We start from the raw sequence: 18,747 nt of genomic DNA, 5'->3' as shown, positions 1-18,747 counted from the left end.
CAGCTGCTTGCCAGAAGGAAGAGCTGGTCTGTTTAGTGACAAAAAGCCAAAGCCCTCCTGGTCTGCTATAAGCGGAGGGGAGGTAGGTTTGAACAAAATCTAAATAAAGACAGAATTCTTCACCATAATGAAACAAAATGAAAACCCACCTTCACAAACCCCCAACCTCAAAATTAACCTTCGCAGGACTCCATGACTTCACCAGAAGCTTTGAGTCATGCCCAACTTGGCGCCTGCCAGATGTTTTCGGACTACAAAAATTCAGCCTGCACCTGAATTTTTGGGGAGTTGCAGTTCAAAACACCCTGAGGGCACCAGGTTGATGAAGCTCCTTTAGACAAAGCTGATGAATTTGTGTAGGGTGGATTAACTGGCCTGATGAAGTTTGCGTGGGTGGTTACATCAAAGAATCTTAGGGAGCTTATTTTTGAGTTTGGGCTTTGTGAAAGCAGATGCTTATTTTTAATTAGTGTTTGCTAGAAATTGGTCAGTTTATCCGGGACAATGGAGGGCCAGAGTGGAATAGTTCTGCCCCCGCCCCTGGAGTTTTCCATGCTTAGTGGTAAGCCCCATCTTGCTTTTTCTTTCTTTCTAGAAGTGCCAACCCATTAAACTTTTTTGTCTGTTACAGACTGATCGTGTTTAGCTCATGCTATATTAGGCCACTGATGCAGACCTTTGTCTGCTGGTGCTGCTGTTGATTCTGACCAACACAGCCACAATTGAACCACGAACCTAAATAATCCTAATATGTGAAAGTACCCTCATGTTTTCTCTGGGCCACTGTAAAAAAATCACCACCACCCTCTGACCAGCAAGATAAATTTCAAAGAAGAAAAAGAATACATTTCCCAAGGTAGAAGACAATTTATATTTTATTTTCAACACATTCTTTGCATTTTATATACATATACACATATAGCCACGTGCTCGCACAAATGTATTAAAAGCTAAAACCTTACTACATTGCAGAAATTTAAAAATGAATAATATGAAGAGGGGAAATGTACAAGGTAACTTTCCGTTCTCAGAAAACAACGAAACAAAACTGATCTCTTGTTTATTCCTCGGGAGAAATTCAATCAGGCCTATTATAAAACATTTCTTATGACAAATATTGGTCATGATACCCACCCCCCAAGAAAAACCTGTTGTAAAATAATAGTAATAGGAGAAAGTTTTACCATAAGAACATTTGTGGAGCATTTGCAGATTTGAAGAAATAAACTCACAGGTGTCAGACACGGGCTAAAAACCCTGGCACTGCAAAATCCCAAACCCTGAACCAACTCCCACAATTTTTTAAAAAATGTACATTTGCTGGGTGTTATCTCTGCAATGAGAGATGGGGCTGGGCGGGGGAGAGGTTAGAGGCATCCAAGAGAGACAGCATTTCACTTTTTATGAAAGAGGAGAGGCTTCACCATGCCTGCCAAAATCTTGGGTAGTTGGGCAGCGATCACTTCCGACATCATCTCCGGAAAGTCTACACTCAGCGCCCGAGATTGGAGGAAAGTATTCAAGCAGTAGAGATGGAGTTGTTTCACAAGCTGTATTTTTAATTTTTTTTACAAGAAAATCAATAATTTAAAAAATCAATAAATTATCCAAACAATGTACATTGTTCTTCACTCTGCCTCCCCCCACATCCCATAATTGCCCGATACTTATGAAGCTGTGTGCAGTGCAGGAAGTTATATTTTCTCTCTCATCTTCCCTGCTTCTCACAATCTCATCCTCATCCCACTTCACGGCGGGAGACAAAATGACAGGTGAATATTTCTAGGTGACCACTAAGCTACTGTGGCAATGTGAGGATGAGACCCAGTGATTGAGTTGGGAATGGGCCAATCTGTGAGTTTCTCTTTCCCTCAGTTTCTCAACCCCCCCCCCCCCCATCTTAATTCTCCACATTTCCACCCCAGTTTGCAGGGTATTTCTTTTAAATCCTCATGAAAATTCACCGGCATTTTAGTGCAAATTGATCCTTAAATATACACAGGTTTGTATGCATTTTTTCCTAATGTACACATTTGTGCAAAGCCATTTCCCCTATAATAATGCATTTTTGTGTTATTTTAATGTATTTTATGTACACCTTTCCCCAATACATGCATATATGTGCACATTATTACTGGGCTAGAGAAATGCATTGCAGAATTTGAAAAAAAAGTGTAGATTTCGAAGGATGGCTATGTTTCATAGCTCCTATTGTTTCAGAAAGTGCAAATTAAGTTGGTTTGCCTTTAAGTGAGAACTCAAGCCTAATTTCCATTCCACCCCTACTAGCAAGGAGAAAATGATTGCATAATTGCATATATATACAATATAGCACATTGCTATTCTAAGCTCGGCTTCAGATTTCTTTTGGGGGCGGGGTGAAGACGCATAAATGTGTAAATACCGTATTTTTCGCTCTATAGGATGCACTTTTTCCCCTCTAAAAATTAAGGGGAAATGTGTGTGCATCCCATAGAGCGAATGCAGGCTCCTTGGCTTCAGCGATAGCAATGCAAAGTCTCCGAAGTACAGAGGGAGCGCTCCCTCCGCGCTGTGGAGGCTACGCGTTGCTTTCGCTGAAGTCTGAAGAGTGAGAGGGGTCAGTGCGCACCGACCCCTCTCGCTCTCCAGGCTTAAGGGATAGCCACCTGAAGCCTTTGGAGTACAGCGGGAACTCGCGCTGTGCTCCAAAGGCTTCAGGTTCCTTTTGCTGAAGCCAGGAGAGCAAGACTCTCCTGGCTTCAGCAGAGAGGGAGAGCTGCGCAGTGCACCTTCAGCCAAGCGGGAGGAGAAATGGAAGGGGCTCTGTTTCTCCTGCCGCTTCGCTGAAGGGGCGCTGAGCAGAGAGGGGGAGAATTCTTTTTCCCTGTTCTCCCCCTCTAAATCAAGGTGCGTCCTATAGAGCGAAAAATAGGGTGACAGCATATATCCTAAAGACAAAACAGTCTCAGCTGACCTTCATTCCAAGGCAAATGAACCCTGGGCAGGAGCTTCGAAGCCTTGGAGTCTTTCACTGCTCAGAGATTGGGGTGGTGTGTAACAGTAAGAAAATCTTACGGATTGAAATAAACTTTATGAAATAAACTTACATCGTGCATGGAGTCCATAAGTTTCGTCAGCTGATAGAAGCGTTGCGAACTAGCCACGACCCCTTTCTGCCGCAGCCCGATTGCCTTGACCAGCTCTCTGATGTAGTTTGTTCTCATCTCCTCGAACTGGCTTTGGCTTCTGAGACCTTCCAATGGAACTGAAAGAGGGAGGGAAAGACAATACACATTGTTTTGCTTTGTCTCCCCGCCCCCCGTTGCTCAAATTCTGAAATAAAGCAAAAAGCGCATTCTCATCCTCTCTCAGGGGTTGTACAGATTCACAAAGTTACCTGGGTATGTTGGACAGAGTTTAAAGCAGATAAAAAAAGGTAAAGGACCTCTGACAGTTAAGTCTTGTCACAGATGACTCTGGGGTTGCGGCGCTCATCTCGCTTTACAGGCTGAGGGAGCCGGTGTTTGTCCGCAGACAGTTTTTCTGGGTCATGTGGCATGACTAAGCCGCTTCTGGCGCAACGGAACACCGAAACCAGAGCAGCGCACGGAAACACCGTTTACCACCAGAGTGGTACCTATTTATCTACTTGCACTACTATGTGCTTTTGAACTGCTAGGTTGACAGGAGCTGGGACCGAACCACCGACCTTCTGATCAGCAAGCCCAAGAGGCTCAGTGGTTTAGGCCACAGCGCCACCATGCCCCTCTGAAGCAGATATCCAAACTTAAAGTTCGTCACCAAATTAACCATGTTTGATCAGAGTTTGGGCGGTGGGTAGCAACTGGAGGCTGGGGAGATTTGCATGATGGGTGAGGCTGATGGGGGGAGGAGATTCCCCTCCTAATGCTTTACTCTTATTCACACTTGTGTGCTCATCCTCATGTGTTTAAGGGCCAATTGACACAGAAAAGGCTATGCACCAGAAACAGGAAACTGCTTCCTTGCCCACTTCTGCGATGTAGTGATGGCTACCAACTTGGATGGCTTTAAAAGGGAACTAGACACATTCATGAAGGATAAAGCTATCAACGGGCACTAGCCATGATGCCTCTGTCCTGCCTCCAGCGTCAAGGGCAGTATACCTCAGAATACCACTTGCTAGGAATCACCTCTGAGCTACAGTCCCTAACCGTTAAGTTATGTCCCTGCGGTCCTTGAAAATTCAGATTTTTGTTTTCACCCTGGCAGCTGGATGGAGCATACATACAATGTGCCATTTGAGGAAGAGGAAGAGGAAGAGGAAGAGGAAGAGGAAGAGGAAGAAGAAGAAGAAGAAGAAGAAGAAGAAGAAGAAGAAGAAGAAGAAGAAGAAGAAGAAGAAGCAGCTGTGTCTTACTTGTATTGAGAAGGAGCAAGGCTTTCATGCAGAGATACTCTTCACTGCTTACTTGCAGCTTGACAAACTCCTGGGGAATTTGCCACATGGTCAGGCACAGTGAATAGAATGATGAGTCCTTCATCCTCTGCCTTGCACCCAGAAAACAAGAAAGAAACTTAAATAAACTTAAATAATAAGTCCATGATTATTCCGTGTACAAACCTTGGAACCGAGTGTGCTGGATCATGACTTTATCTTACTAACAAGTTTGTTGCCATACAGATAAAAATAAAATAAAAAGTTAGCCCTTCAAGAAGGGTGTGTGTGTGTGTGTGTGTGTGTGTGTGGATGAGCTTGGAAGCCACAAAGTCGTTGCTTTAAAAAAATAATTTTATTTTGCAGCAGTATAAAACAACACAGTGTCAAATATCTCATGTGCCGATGTTACGGCATATGACTGTAAATAAGTGATAAGCATTAAAATCTGATGATCGGTAAGTAAAACAACTAACTGATACATCCTCTCCAAAGCCCAGTATGGGTATGTGAAGGTTGTGAACTCTCAAGCAAAGTGTTTGTGACAATTACCATTCAAATCTCAATTCTGCCATGAATTGACTCAGTCGCTTTATACACTCTTTTGGTCTCAGTCACCCATGTGTAATTCTTGGCAATTCCCTCCTCCAATCAAAAATGGATTGGAAGAAAGCCAATGAACTGAAGCTCAATCCAGATTTGATGGAAGTACTACGGATGGCTCCATCTGGACTGCATGGAGTTGCACTCCCCTTGAAAGATCAGGCTCACAGTCTAAAGGAACCATCAGATTAGACTTACCGTATTTTTCGCCCTATAAGACGCACTTTTCCAGCTCCAAAAATGAAGGGGAAATGTGTGTGCGTCTTATGGGGCGAATGCAGGCTCCTTGGCTTCAGCGATAGCAACGCGAAGCCTCCGAAGCCTGCGCTCCAGAGGCTTCGCGTTGCTTCTGCTGAAGCCAGGAGAGTCTGCTCTTTGAAGCTGGCGGTGGGGGAAAGCAGCGCTTCCCCCATCGCCAGCCCCAGAGGATGGGGGGCAGTGGGAAGGCGCGCGAAGCCTTCCTGCTACTCTCCAACCCGGCTTGGAGGCTGGCGGTTGGGAAAGCAGCGCTTCCCCCATCGCCAGCCCCAGAGGATGGGGGGCAGTGGGAAGGGGCGCGAAGCCTTCCTGCTACTCTCCAACCCAGCTTGGAGGCTGGCGGTGGTAGAAAGCAGGCTTTTCCCCAAGGAAGGGAGAAGGGACAGACTGGCGGAGTCCGTCCCTTCTCCCTCCTGTGGGCTTTTGCGGGAGATGGGGGAATTCCCCCACCTCCCGCAAAAGCAGGCAAAAGCCCTGCGCTATTTAAAGGGGCTGTGAGGCTTTGCTGGCTTTTCTAGGAGGTGGGGGAAGTCCCCCACCTCGCAGAAAAGCCGGCAAGAGCCGTGCAGCCTTTAAAGAGCGTGCAGCTCTTGGGGGCTTTTCCCCAAGGAGGGAGAAGGGACAGACTGGCGGAGTCCGTCCCTTCTCCCTCCTGTGGGCTTTTGTGGGGGAATTTCCCACCTCGCAGAAAAGACAGCAAGAGCCGCGCAGCCTTTAAAGAGCGCGCAGCTCTTGGGGGCTTTTCCCCAAGGAGGGAGAAGGGACAGACTGGCGGAGTCCGTCCCTTCTCCCTCCTGTGGGCTTTTGCGGGAGATGGGGGAATTCCCCCACCTCCCGCAAAAGCAGGCAAAAGCCCTGCGCTCTTTAAAGCGGCTGTGTAGCTTCTGCTGGCTTTTCTAGGAGGTGGGGGAATTCCCCCACCTCCTAGAAAAGCCCGTAGGAGCCACGCAGCCTTTAAAGAGGGTGCCGCTCTTGGGGGCTTTTCCCCAAGGAGGGAGAAGGGACTGACTGGCCATTTCAGTCCCTTCTCTCTCCTGGTCCAAAAGCCCGCAGGAGTCACGCGCGGCTCCTGTGGGCTTTTGCGGGAGGTGGGGGAATTCCGCCACCTCCCACAAAAGCAGGAAGAAGGTCTTGGAGTAGCGCACAGGCTGCGTGCAGCCTGTCCGCTGCTCCCAGAGCTGCGGGGGGGAAATCATATTTTTTTCCTTGATTTCCCCCCCTGAAAACTAGGTGCGTCCTATGCGCCGGTGCGTCCTATAGGGCGAAAAATACGGTATCTTTAAAGGTCCATGTGGCCTTTGGGTTTTGAAGCCCCCATCATCACCATCACCAGCTGTGACTCCTCCTGGACAGAGAGAGTCTTGCATGCACTGCCAGCATCTTGAATTGACTGCTGCCATGCACTATATGTGGGGCTGCCTTTGAAGACTGTTCAGAAACGGCAGTTAGTGCAAAACCCAACAACAGCACCTGTTTTATCTGGGTCTGGTCCTATAGAAGGTATCATGCAAGTCTGAGAACACCTGAAGTAGCTTCCGGTCTAAGCACAATTCAAAATGCTGGTTTTAACCTATACACCCTTAAACTATTTGGGAGCATGAACCTATTTATTAGCTTCAGTCTCCGATCAGCTGCTCCATGTTCACCCTCCAATAGAAGAAATGTGGGTGGTGATCAGAGATGGGACCTTTCCACTCATAGTGCCACATTTATGGAACTCACCACATCAAAAATATTCACCTGGTCCTTCTTTTCTTTCCTTTTTTTTTTCTTTTTTACATTCAATTTTTTAAATTTAATTTTCTTTCATTAGACAGTTACATATTCCAATCCATACTTTAACATATATTAAATATAAAACAAATCCAAACAGTATCCACATTTCTTCACCCATGACTTCCTACCACCTCACTGCAGCTTCTTCTATCCTATTTTCTTTTCAATTGTGTTGATTATTATCTCATTTACACACAATAAATAACTTACCTATCTGAATTTTTACTTTGTGAAATTTATTCAATACATATCAAGGGTTTGATTTGGGAACAATATTTTGCCAGATATTATTTCCCACGTTCCCACTCTTTTAAAAAAGTTTTTGGTTTGATTGTTGTCTAATTATCGATGTCATTTTAGCCAATTACAGATACTTACACAGCTTATTTTGCCAGTCTGCCTTTGTTGGTAACGTAGCCCCTTTCCAATTCCTGGCAATTAACATTTTGGCAAGCCGGTCCTTATTTTCTTTTGGCACCAGGTGGAAACATATTTATTCACCCAGGCTTCTAAAATACTGCATCTATTTTAACCTCCTGTTATATTTACCTACCGCTGCAGGTAATTGGAACTGGCATTGCTTAATGCATGCAATGTTTAGAGAGCAAAAGCACGTGATTAAGGGAAGAGAAGTTGGAATCCTTTACTTACTCATTCAATATTAAGTCAGGTGCAAAATACAGCATCTGCCCACAGACATGCTTATAAGACCTCCATCCCATGGCAAACACCATAAGGCTCATCCAGGAGTACTGGATAAGGGTTATCTGATCATCGATGTGTAGGCCCCGGAATCCTGGAAAAGTGGAGAGGAGGAGGCAGGTTAACAACGTGAAAAGGTGCCTTTTACCATATGTGGTGGGCTTGAAAAAAGTAAAATGCTTCTGGGAAATGATATATAATGAGATGAAGAAAATGTTGAAATATACATTTGTGAAAAGACCAGAAGCATTTTTACTTGGTATTGAAGGACAGAAATTAATAGACAGGATAAAAACTTGTTTTTATATGCAACTACAGTAGCGAGAGTACTATTAGCCCAACAACGGAAACAGGAAGAATTACCAGTGAAGGAGGAGTAGCAAATAAAACTGATGGAGGATCCAGAACGGCCTCGGTTCTGTATACCTGAAGGAGCGTCTCCACCCCCATTGTTCAGCCCGGACACTGAGATCCAGCACTGAGGGCCTTCTGGCGGTTCCCTCATTGTGAGAAGTGAGGTTACAGGGAACCAGACAGAGGGCCTTCTTGGTGGTGGCGCCCACCCTGTGGAACACCCTCCCTTCAGATGTGAAGGAAATAAGCAGCTAAGCAGGAAGTTTTTAATATTTAAGGCTGTACTGTTTTTAACACTTGATTGGGAGCTGCCCAGAGTGGCTGGGGAAACTCAGCCAGATGGGCAGGGTATAAATAATAAATTATTATTATTATTATAACTGGCAAAGTTGACTGGGAGAATTCAGAACCAGAAAGACCAGGACTTCCTTAAGGATTGGAAGAAATATATGCCTTATTTGGAAGACAATTGCATTCATGTAACTTCGCTTACAAGAAGTTTTGTAAGGAGGACTGTATAAATTATTGTAAAATGATTTAGGAAGGAAATAATTAGGAGACGAAGTTTAAAAGCACTAATTATAATAATAAAAAGCGAGATCAGACAAGAAATTTGAAAACCCTAGACAGCATTGACGGAAGTCACAGGCTATAATAGCCAAAATGAGGATGATGTGATGTGATGTTTTGTTTGGAAAATATATGCAAAAACTAATAAAAATGATTTAAAAAGAAAAAAGGAAAGAGAATTTGCAGCCCTTCTCATTTCAAAAGGCATGTACGGTGGATGGCATCTGGCACAGAGGGTCTCAAATTATGCAGGTTTGGCCTATGCAATCTTCTTACTGTGGACAAGCTGGGTTTGCATTAATATGCTCAGTAAATAAGAGAAGCACACATCTCCTCTCCCCGCAGCCACCTTGCTGAAACAACGATTAAAGCAATGCTGAGAAAGGCACAGGAGTCTCCCGTTTGAAGCCCTGAGGGCTATAGGAATGCAAGAAGCACGAGGCCATCTGCTGCAGCATCCTGCTCTCTCAGTGGCCAGAGAGATGCCCTTATGGGATGCTCACAAGCAGGACACAAGTGCTATGGCACCGTCCCCATTTGTCGATTCCTGCAACTAGTATTCAGCAGTATGCCATCTCTGGTGGGAGAGGTACTGCAGAGTTCACCTCGCCTGGATGGTTCACTCCCGCAGAGATCACTCCATGGGCTGGATCGTGTCTGTGCAGATGCGATTTCCTGCACCGCGGAAGTGAGTCCCCGCTCCCTGCTGCATCTGTTTAGCACAGCGTGCAGGGACTCGCCCAGCAGGTGGCTCAGTTCGGGGGTGGCTCATGGGCCATTTAAACGACCCCCATGGACTGCTTGTGGCACATGGGCCGCAGGTTGCTGACCCCTGAGGTACTGCATAGCCATTGTATAGTCTATCTTTCGACAGGAACCAACAGTTAGGTCAGGGAAGTAGATATGTTGGAAATTTATTGCATGGGAAAATATGGAAACATTCCCTCATTAAAATAATACATGTAATAGAGTAAACGTTTTTTAAAACAAGAAACAAGCAACACATCCATTCACCAGATGTTATCCTGTTCAACCTGAGCTAAAATAATATGGATGCTTTAAAACCAACTCGTTGGTTAGAAGGAAATGTGGTCACAAGGGATTAGATCTAGATTTAAGCCTTGCCCATGAATTGTTCCAAGGGATTAAATGAATGTTTAACCTGCCTTTCCTCATATGAACTTGCCTGAACCCTCAGATGTGCCGCCTCCATGAGAACAAAAGGAGATCAAGCCACATGATGGATCAAGCCACAGGCAAATTGGACCCAGAATCCTGTTCTCACAGGGACCAATCAGATGCCTGGAATTCCTTTTCATTTCACAACAGCAAGGGGAACAGAGTTGTCTAAGCAGAAGACAGTATGAACAGAGGGCAGATCCACACCACCCTGGGAACTGCAGTTTGTTAAGGGTGCTTTGTGAGTGTGAAACTACAGTTTTCAGAATTCTTTGGGGGAAGCCTTGTGGTTTAAATATACTTTGGATGTGCTTTAAATATATGGTGAAACATCCTATCGGTGTCCTATTAAAGCATCTGAACCATTTATTTATAGAAGTATTCCTTTGCCACCATATCATGACAAATATCAGGGTGGTGAACAGTGTCAAATCCTTAAACCCTTCAAAATTAAAAATACAGATAATCATTAAGATGGCTGGCTAATCAAAATAAAAATTAAACAACTTCACAGGCCTGTTGGCATAATAATGTATTCAAGATACACCTAAATATCACAGCAGCAGGGGAAAGCTGTGGATAGGACACATGAGATAACTTAATATCTATCTTACGTGTTATTGCAGCTGATTTTTATTATTATTATTATTATTATTATTATTATTATTATTATTATTATTATGTTATTATCATTTTTACAATGCCTACATTGTCTTTTACCAAGCCAATTGGTTCATTTAGCGCAGTATTGTTAACAAGTCAAACAACCCATACCATCACAAATTTATTCCTAATGTTTAGTTGGAATCCCTTTCTGGTAATTTGAAAAGGCTGGCCTGAATCCTGCCCTCTGAAGCAGCAGAGAACAAATTTGCTCCATCAAATATTTGAAGATGACTATTGAGCATCCTTTCCCCAGGCTGAACATACCGGATTCTTTCAGTCCTTCATTATAGGACTTGGTCTCATAGTCCCTCCCCATCTTTCTCACCTACTTCTGGACCACATTCTAGTTAGTCGATTTCCTTCTTAAACTGTGACTCTCAAAACTGGATGCAGTTCTCCAGATAAGGTCTGAACAAAGCAGAACAGAGCGGTACTGTTACCCAAAGCGTTACCTGGTAATGACTTGGACCACTTGACTACACAGAGGAGCTGCCTCTCACATAGTTGATTGAGGCTGGTCAACAAAGCACTTGGGGTTTCTGGTTGTGTGTTGTCATATCCTGCATAGACCACTTCCGGTTCGATGCTCTCCAAGACATTGATCAATGGAGGAATAAGCTGGACTTCTTGTGCTGGAGAAAAAGAGAGCCTTTGTGCCAGGGTTTGGCCGTCCTTAGGAAGGGCTACCGATGGCTGGAGTGCAACATCTAATGCTCTCAGCACTTTGAGCTTATTGAACTTCTTAAACTTTCGACCTGCAATCCAAAAACACACATCTAAGGGGCAGCAAACAGAAACAGAAATGCAAAGCAGATAAAAACATCATATAAGCATGCATACTTACGGTAATTCAATAAGCAGCTTTTTGTACAATTGCAATGTCATATGCATAGTAGCGCAGCTAATATTGGGAACTGGTGAGATCAGAGAACAAACCAACTCTGCTTTAAAGTTCTTAGCTAATGATGAATTGGTACCATGCTGAGCTCGCCACCACCTCACTCTCCTGGTAAACAGCAGCAATGCAACTGACCAGAGGTAAGGTAAATGAAGAGACTTCACCATCTGCTACTGCTGAGGCTCCACTCATAGTTACCATATTTTTCTGTGTATTGGACAAGGTTTTTTGACTCAAAAATCACATTAAAAAACTGAGGTCGTCCAATACATGGATAGTGGCATGGGGGGGGGGAGAGCGGGGCGCCGCCAGCCATCCGGTTGACGGGAGCGTGGCTTCCCCCAATGCTGCAGTGAGGGGGGAGCGATCTGGTTGGTGTTTTCTGCCCGCAGTTGCATGGGGGGGGGGGAAGCTGCACGCCGCCAGCCAGCTCATTGGCGGGAGTGCAACTTCCCCCAATGCCGCTGCGCATGGCGGGCACTCCCTGGATCCTTTCCCCCCACGTGGCAGCAACAGGGGAGGCTGCGCTCCCACCCACCGGGCCATCTCCCCTCATTTTCTTAAAATTGGGTCCCTAAAAATAGGGGGGTCTTATACATGGGGCATCCTAGAGATGGAAAAATATGGTAGTTTGGCCACCAAAGCAACCCCTTTCATTCCCTGCTGTAACTTGTAGTTGCCAGGAGTCTGAGAAATGTAGCAAGGACCGCCCAAGCCTTGGAAACTTGCAATTCTCTGCAATCATGGTACTGAATCAAGGCTGCATTCTATCACTGCCAGCTATGTTTTGCAGAAAAAGAAGAGGGCAGCAGGGGCATTACAAGAGAATCATAGAAACACAGAATTGTAGAGTTAGAAGGGACCCAAGGGTCATCTACTCCAACCCCCTACAATGCAGAAATCTCAACTAAAGCATCCATGGCAGATGGCCATCCAACCTCTGCTTTTAAACTTCTGCTTTAAAGGAAGGAGAGTCTACAACCTCCTGAGGGAGTCTATTCCACTGTCAAACAAATGTCAGATCATTCTTCCTGATGTTGAGTTGGAATCTCCTTTCTTGTAACTTGAAGCTATTGGTTTAAGTCCTACCCCCCAGAGCAGGAGAAAACAAGCATGCTCCTTCCTCCATGTGACAGCCCTTGAGATAGTTGAAGACAGCTGCCATATCTCAGTCTCTTCTTTTCCAGGCCAAACGTACCCACCTCATAAGGCTTGGTTTCCAGACCGCTGAGGTTGCTCTCCTCTGCACCCATTCCAGCTTATCAATTTCCTTCTTACATTGTGCTGCCCAGTAAAATGGCACAGAAAGGCAAGGTTTCTGGGGCTTGTAGTGCTCCATTGGGCAGGTATTTAAAAAAGGGATCTCCAAGCTTATTTTGTGCCGGATGCCATAACTCAGTGCAACAAGACTTGGAGCTGAGCATGGGTCCAAGCATATACCAAGTTACTTTGGACCTGCTATAAAAATGAATCTGAATCACCGTATTTTAGGTGAACATGTTCCAAGTCAAGCTGGAGATGGTTGCCTGTTATTAAACTTAAACATTTTGGGTCTATTGTTGCCTATGGAACCAACTAAGTTCGGGAGCAGAGACACTATAGCTATGTAATATCATGAGCCACATCCTGGATCATCTTCTGCAAATTTAGGTTTATAGTCTGCTGTGCCCCATAGACTCAAGGCAGGTTATAGCAATAAATGGGCAATTCTCACCCTTGCCCTGGTCTAGAACAGGGGTGTGGGCTGAATGAGATCCACTAGGTCTGTGAAGCTGTTTCAGCCTAGCCACGGCCACCTGCCCTACAACCCAAGGTGGGGCTTTGATAAAAGGGACTTTGCAGGCATTGCAGATGGGTTGCCTGCAAACAAACGGATTGTTGGCACATGGGAAGCCCCATGCAAATGGTGTTGCAACTGCTGACTGTTGCTACAAGGCTGTGTTTCAAACTGCATGGGCAAAAATGGGTCACCAGGTGTCACTGTAATGTCAAGTGATAGACAGGTGTGCAACCTGCCAGCCATATGCAGTGCACCAACCCTGGCCTAGAAAGTTGGGTCTGCTTATGTCATCACTTTGCTCCTGCGATTTTCCACGTTAAGGGGGCTGTCAACAGGGTTCCCCCACTCCTCCAGCATAACATGGAAATGAGTGCTAAGCAACCTCTACATTCCATTACTTTTCCAGAAGTGGCTTTTACATCATGTGAAAGTTCAAATATAATGCAGAAATTAACAGTATGGGGAAATGTAGGGGAAAGGGGATCAAATGCTGTATGAATGCAGCCCTAAAAGAAGGAAAAGGGATGCTTCACAGAATGGAGGAGGGTCAAAATAACAGGCTAGAAAGCAATTGGGCAGGGAAATATTCTCTTTTTCTTTGGCGATCACTTGTAGCCAAATAAGATTGTCTTCCATAAACACGATTTTAACAATGAGTCTGTAAGTGACTGTGGAGGCCAATTCTGGACCCACACGTCCTTCCACATAGGTATCCAATCTTTTCTTTGAATAGGGAACCTAATGAATGCTAGTTAGATCTAATAGATATGAAATAGCTAGTATCTTCAGTATCTGGTTTCTATGCCTTTTAGTTGGAGAAGAAGAAGGAGAAGGAGAAGGAGAAGGAGAAGACTGTGCTGTCCATCAGACTGGGTTGCCCCAGCCACTCTGGGTGGCTTCCAACAAATTAAAACATTAAACACCATGGGGAATTAAGTCAGATTTCTGTGACTTTTAGGCTGCAATCTACACAATGCTTTTGTGGGACCAAGCCCCACTGAATACAGCAGCACTCAGTGGCACTTACTTCTGAGTAAAACTGCAGAGGTTTACATTGTGAGAAAGGAACACAGCACAGTGATGTTTGGATTTAAATTTCATGCGAAGTCAGCATAAGCATACAATAAATGGGGAAATTTGCTCCTTCCCTTTTGCAGATGTATGTCAGAAACATGGAGCAGCTTTTGAGGCAATGTGGAAATATCCAGAGAAAAACATAAAGTTTCTCCCAGATCCATATTCTGCATTAGACAACATTTGGTGTTTGTCTTCTCTGGACCTTAGGAGTAGCACTGGAGGAAAAGGCAAGGGATGATCAATAGTCTGTTTGGTCTCCTACAGAACTATTCATACCTAATTCTCGATTTAGATTTATTCCACTTTTCCCGAGGGTGTGGAAGAAAGTTGGAAGAGAAGGTACCAAGCTGTGCTAGACAATTCACTGCAAACAGACAAGTTTCTATGAAGAATGCTTCACCAAATAAGTAGGTGAAAAATGTTGACGATTTATTATTTCCCAACAGACTACCATAATTCTGCCTCCAAGGTCACTCTGCCCTCTTAGTTCTCTATGTACTCCAGAAGGAGTGGGCCCAGCCTAGAGAACAAAGCAGGGGTGACAGATCAAGATTTCAAAGACAAATTTGAAGTAACATCTTGTGAAAAATCTTACTGGCAAAGGGTTTTCATTCCCCCCCCCCTCCTGGGATGTGGTATAGATAGGATAGCTGTTAGGTTTATTGAAAAGGGACACAAAGGGGCTCATTGTACTAGATTCTCCAGTGGTTAGTAGCAGGTTGAATAACTATTTAGCCTTCACTACTAGGGATGGGCAAATTTCTCAATTCCTGCTTCTCTCAGCTTCTCATTTCTCCACCTTTCAGTTTTCCACATCTTAACATTGGTTTGCCCATTTTCCTGTAACAGTTCCTCATGAAAATTCACCAGCACTTCTGCATGAACTTCTCAGAGTGTTTGTTTGTATGCCTAAAATGCATTATTTTGCAAAGCCATGTCCCCTAACGTCATACCTCGTGTTGCGTTCTGCTCTTGTTACGGACTTTCAACTTATAAACCTGGAAGTGTTTACTTCCGGGTTCGCCGCCCGCACATGCGTAGAAGCGATCTGCACACTTCATGCATGTTCAGAATGATCTGCACGCCTTGCACATGCACAGAAGCACTCGATTGCGCCATACACATGTGCAGAAGAGGCGCTCTAGTTACAGACTTTTCAGGGTGTGAACGGCACCCCGAAACGGATTAAGTCTGCAACTAGAGGTACCACTGTAAAATGTATTTGTGTATGTTATTTTATGCACACTTTACCACAGTGTAGGCATTTGTGTGTGTCTGTGGGGGGGGGGGGCGCACTGCTTGCCTGAAGAAATGCATTGCAAAGTTAGGAGAAGTGAGGTTTTCGAAAGATGGCTGCATTTCATAAAGTGCAAATTGGGGAGGTTCACCAGCTGAATTGCCTTCCTCACCCTTCTTGGTGCACTGCTAGCCACAAGGAACCTTAATGCCATCCTCACTCTCTCCCACACCCAGCCCAGCCCGAAAGAGAAGCATTTTGCAGGAGAAAAGGCGAGGCTTAATCCCCATGAAAATTCGTCAGCACATCTGTGCAAATTTCTCCTAATGTACACATTACAGTATGCAATTTTCCCGTGCGTTCATTTTTTTTTTTTTTTGTAAGGCTATTTCCCCTTATATAATGCATTTGGGGATTTAAAAAAACTAATATATGCATTCATACTGTCAGGGGTTCAGGAGCAGAGACACAGGAGGGTGTGGAGGCAGTGACAGTGGCCAGAGTCATTCCACGAGCCTCTCCAGCGAATCGGAAGATTCACATAAGGGAGCGCCGATGGCCAGGGCAAGGGGGGCTCCAGGGGGAAAACCCCAGGAGGAAGGGGCCAGCGGGGACTCCCTGAGCAGCAGTTGGAAATCAGGACCAGCTTCCCCACCAGAGCGCAGTAGGGAGGGGGAGTCCCAGGAATCGGGACCAGTGTTCTCACCACCAGCGAGAGGAGATGAGTCAGGTTTGACCACGCCCACATCGGAGAGCGGGGAAACGGTCAGGAGGAAGGTTACCGGCTGGGCGCGCGCGCCAAGTTCAAATGTACAGGCGAGCGGCACAGCAGGGAGCCCGGATAGGGAGCCAGGTCCTAAAGCCCGCCGGAAGGAAGGGCAAGACTCAGGGGGGTCAGCATCAGAAGAGTCCAGGAAGGAGGAAACCCCAGGGGGCAGAAGGACCCAGAGGAGGAAGGAACAGCGCAGGAGGTGGAGCCGGGCTAGGATCTTGAACTGGTGCGGAAGGGATAGTGACTCAGAGGGGACTTCGCCGATCTAGAGTCTAGACGTAGGGCTGCGCGCTCTGGGGTTTGAAATGGAAACTAAACTTCAATAAAGACTTTTGTACATTACATCAACCGGGCGTTGGTCCTCTATGAGCTGGGACCTAGAGGCAGTCCTGACACATACGCATTGTTTACTCTTAGTAAATGCATTTTATACATTGGCTGCAGGACTGCACTGAAAAATTTGGAGAAATGTGAATTTCGAAGGATGGGTGCCCTTTGGCTTACATATTCTATTGGAAAGTGTAAATTAAGTAGGTATGCCTTTAAATGTGAACTGAATCAAACTTCTTCCCCATCTCCATTGCCACACTCCATAAAAAAAAAAAACCAACTGGATTGGGCAAAACAGTTTGCTAACCCTTGACCCTGCCTAAGGCTTCACAGAATGAGAATAATAAATATAACAAAGTAAACTAAAAATAATGTGCGATGGTGATCTGATCAGCTTTACAAAGGATTTTGGTCTCATTTATGCCTCTGGTCACTAATGAAATTATGATGATCTCATGGGCAAAGCCATTGTCTCTGAGCAGTAGCGGAACAATAGTGTTCAATCCTGCGCAGGGAAACTGTCGGAAAAATGATGACAGAGCCAACACAGGTGCCAAACGAGAAGGAGTGAAGGAATGTGACATTTAGAAGTAGTAACAAGGGAAGAATACTTAATTGCGGTGCTATAAATGCAAATTGGAACGCAAACACCCCATTAAACAAAGCAGTTCTAGCAAATACTTATCGCTATTATTTGGCGGGTCATTACAGCTGTTGTCTTTTAAAAAAAAATAGCTGCTGGCTGTTCAGAGCATAGCTGTCAACTTTTCCCTTTCTTGCGAGGAATCCTATTCGGAATAAGGGAATGGTTCAGAGCTCTTTCCTGAGTTGTTTGAAAGAAGGCTGGGCATTTCTGCTGAATTTTAGGCACAGCGGAGGGTCCCTAAAACTTGGGCGTGACCAGTGACCATGCCGACACACCCCCCCTCCAGCAAAGAAAGATGAGGAATGATTTTTGCCCTTTTGGAACACAGCACAAGACCAGTAGCAACCCCCCAATCTCTCTGAACCCCTCCAAACTTGGGACTGGGCAGGGCAGCTGGGGATTCTGCCCACAAAAGAGGCTTGCTTTGGCTCTCAGCCTCTTCTCCTCAGCTTAGAGCTACGAGACTGTGGAAACATATTGGCCTACTACTTTGACTTTAAACCCGCCAGGCTCTCTTAAGCCCAGAGTGCCTGGCAAACCCAAAGACAAGCCCATGTTCCTCCATCAGTGATGGACAGACCTTGGGTCACCCTCCTGAAGACCCAGAAGCCAGTCAGGTCAACCAATCTCAAGAGGAAGTGGAGAATTTATAGACAGAACCTGAAAAGATAAAATGCTAGGTAGGACTCAGTTGGGGGTAAGTGGGGGGTGAGTTACAAAGAGACTGTGAAGTCAAGTTGAAAGAAGACTGTGAAGACCAAACTCAGTACAGTGGTACCTTAGTTTACGAACTTAATCCGTTCCGGAAGTCCATTCTTAAAACAAAACCGTTCTTAAACCGAGGCGCGCTTTCCCTCATGAGGCCTCCCACCACCGGTGCCCTTCCACCATTTGGATTTTGTTCTTAGACTGAGGTAAAGTTTGCAAACTGTGACACTACTTCCGGTTTTGCGGAGTTCGTAAACTGAATCGTTCGTAAACAGGACTGTTTTTAAACTGAGGTACCACTGTATATCATGCAATGAGTGCAAGGCTAGATCTAGACACATCAAAAAAGCATTTCAATTGAATGTGCTGTAAATTTAAACAGGGAAAACAGGTAGAGAGAAACGGGACTGTACGTCATCACCTGGTGGCACAATGTTATATTGCACATACAACTCATATAAATCGCTTTTTCTTTACCAGACTAGCTGAATCCTAAGTTGGCTTGACTTGCAACAACAACAACAACAACAACAACAACAACAACAACAACAACAACAACATATCCACCACCACCACCAACAACAACAACATATCCACCCTAGTGCACTTTTTTCTTCAAAGGAAAAGATCTTGGCAGGGTTAGCAGCTTGGGTAGGGAGGTGAATTTTGGACAGAAAATCTCAAAAGAAGCAGGCTCTGGCAGCTGCTTTTCATCAAATGGAAATAAGTTGCACACACACACACTGTTGCACAACAGCGTGTGTAGTGTGGCCCAACTGCAGAATGAACAGC

At 45.1% G+C, this 18,747-nt stretch overlaps 1 protein-coding gene across 1 annotated transcript in view; it reads right to left on the bottom strand.

The window, feature by feature from the left end:
- Nucleotides 1–857: 857 nt before the first annotated feature.
- PGR (progesterone receptor) overlaps nucleotides 858–18,747 on the bottom strand; it is a 62,137-nt gene continuing 44,247 nt past the window's right edge. Inside the window, exons 5-9 of the mRNA XM_083736383.1 lie at nucleotides 10,960–11,262; nucleotides 7,688–7,832; nucleotides 4,382–4,512; nucleotides 3,090–3,247; nucleotides 858–1,550 (exon numbers count right to left, since the gene is read on the bottom strand). Of these exons, the coding sequence (XP_083592509.1) occupies nucleotides 1,395–1,550; nucleotides 3,090–3,247; nucleotides 4,382–4,512; nucleotides 7,688–7,832; nucleotides 10,960–11,262 (893 nt within the window). The 3' untranslated portion in view covers nucleotides 858–1,394. The remainder of the gene's footprint in view (nucleotides 1,551–3,089; nucleotides 3,248–4,381; nucleotides 4,513–7,687; nucleotides 7,833–10,959; nucleotides 11,263–18,747) is intronic.

This window comes from Podarcis gaigeae, assembly GCF_964106915.1.
Source record: "Podarcis gaigeae genome assembly, chromosome: 4".
NCBI lineage: Eukaryota > Metazoa > Chordata > Lepidosauria > Squamata > Lacertidae > Podarcis > Podarcis gaigeae.
Note: the sequence above shows the minus strand (reverse complement) of the source record. Positions and strands in the feature narration are given on the sequence as shown.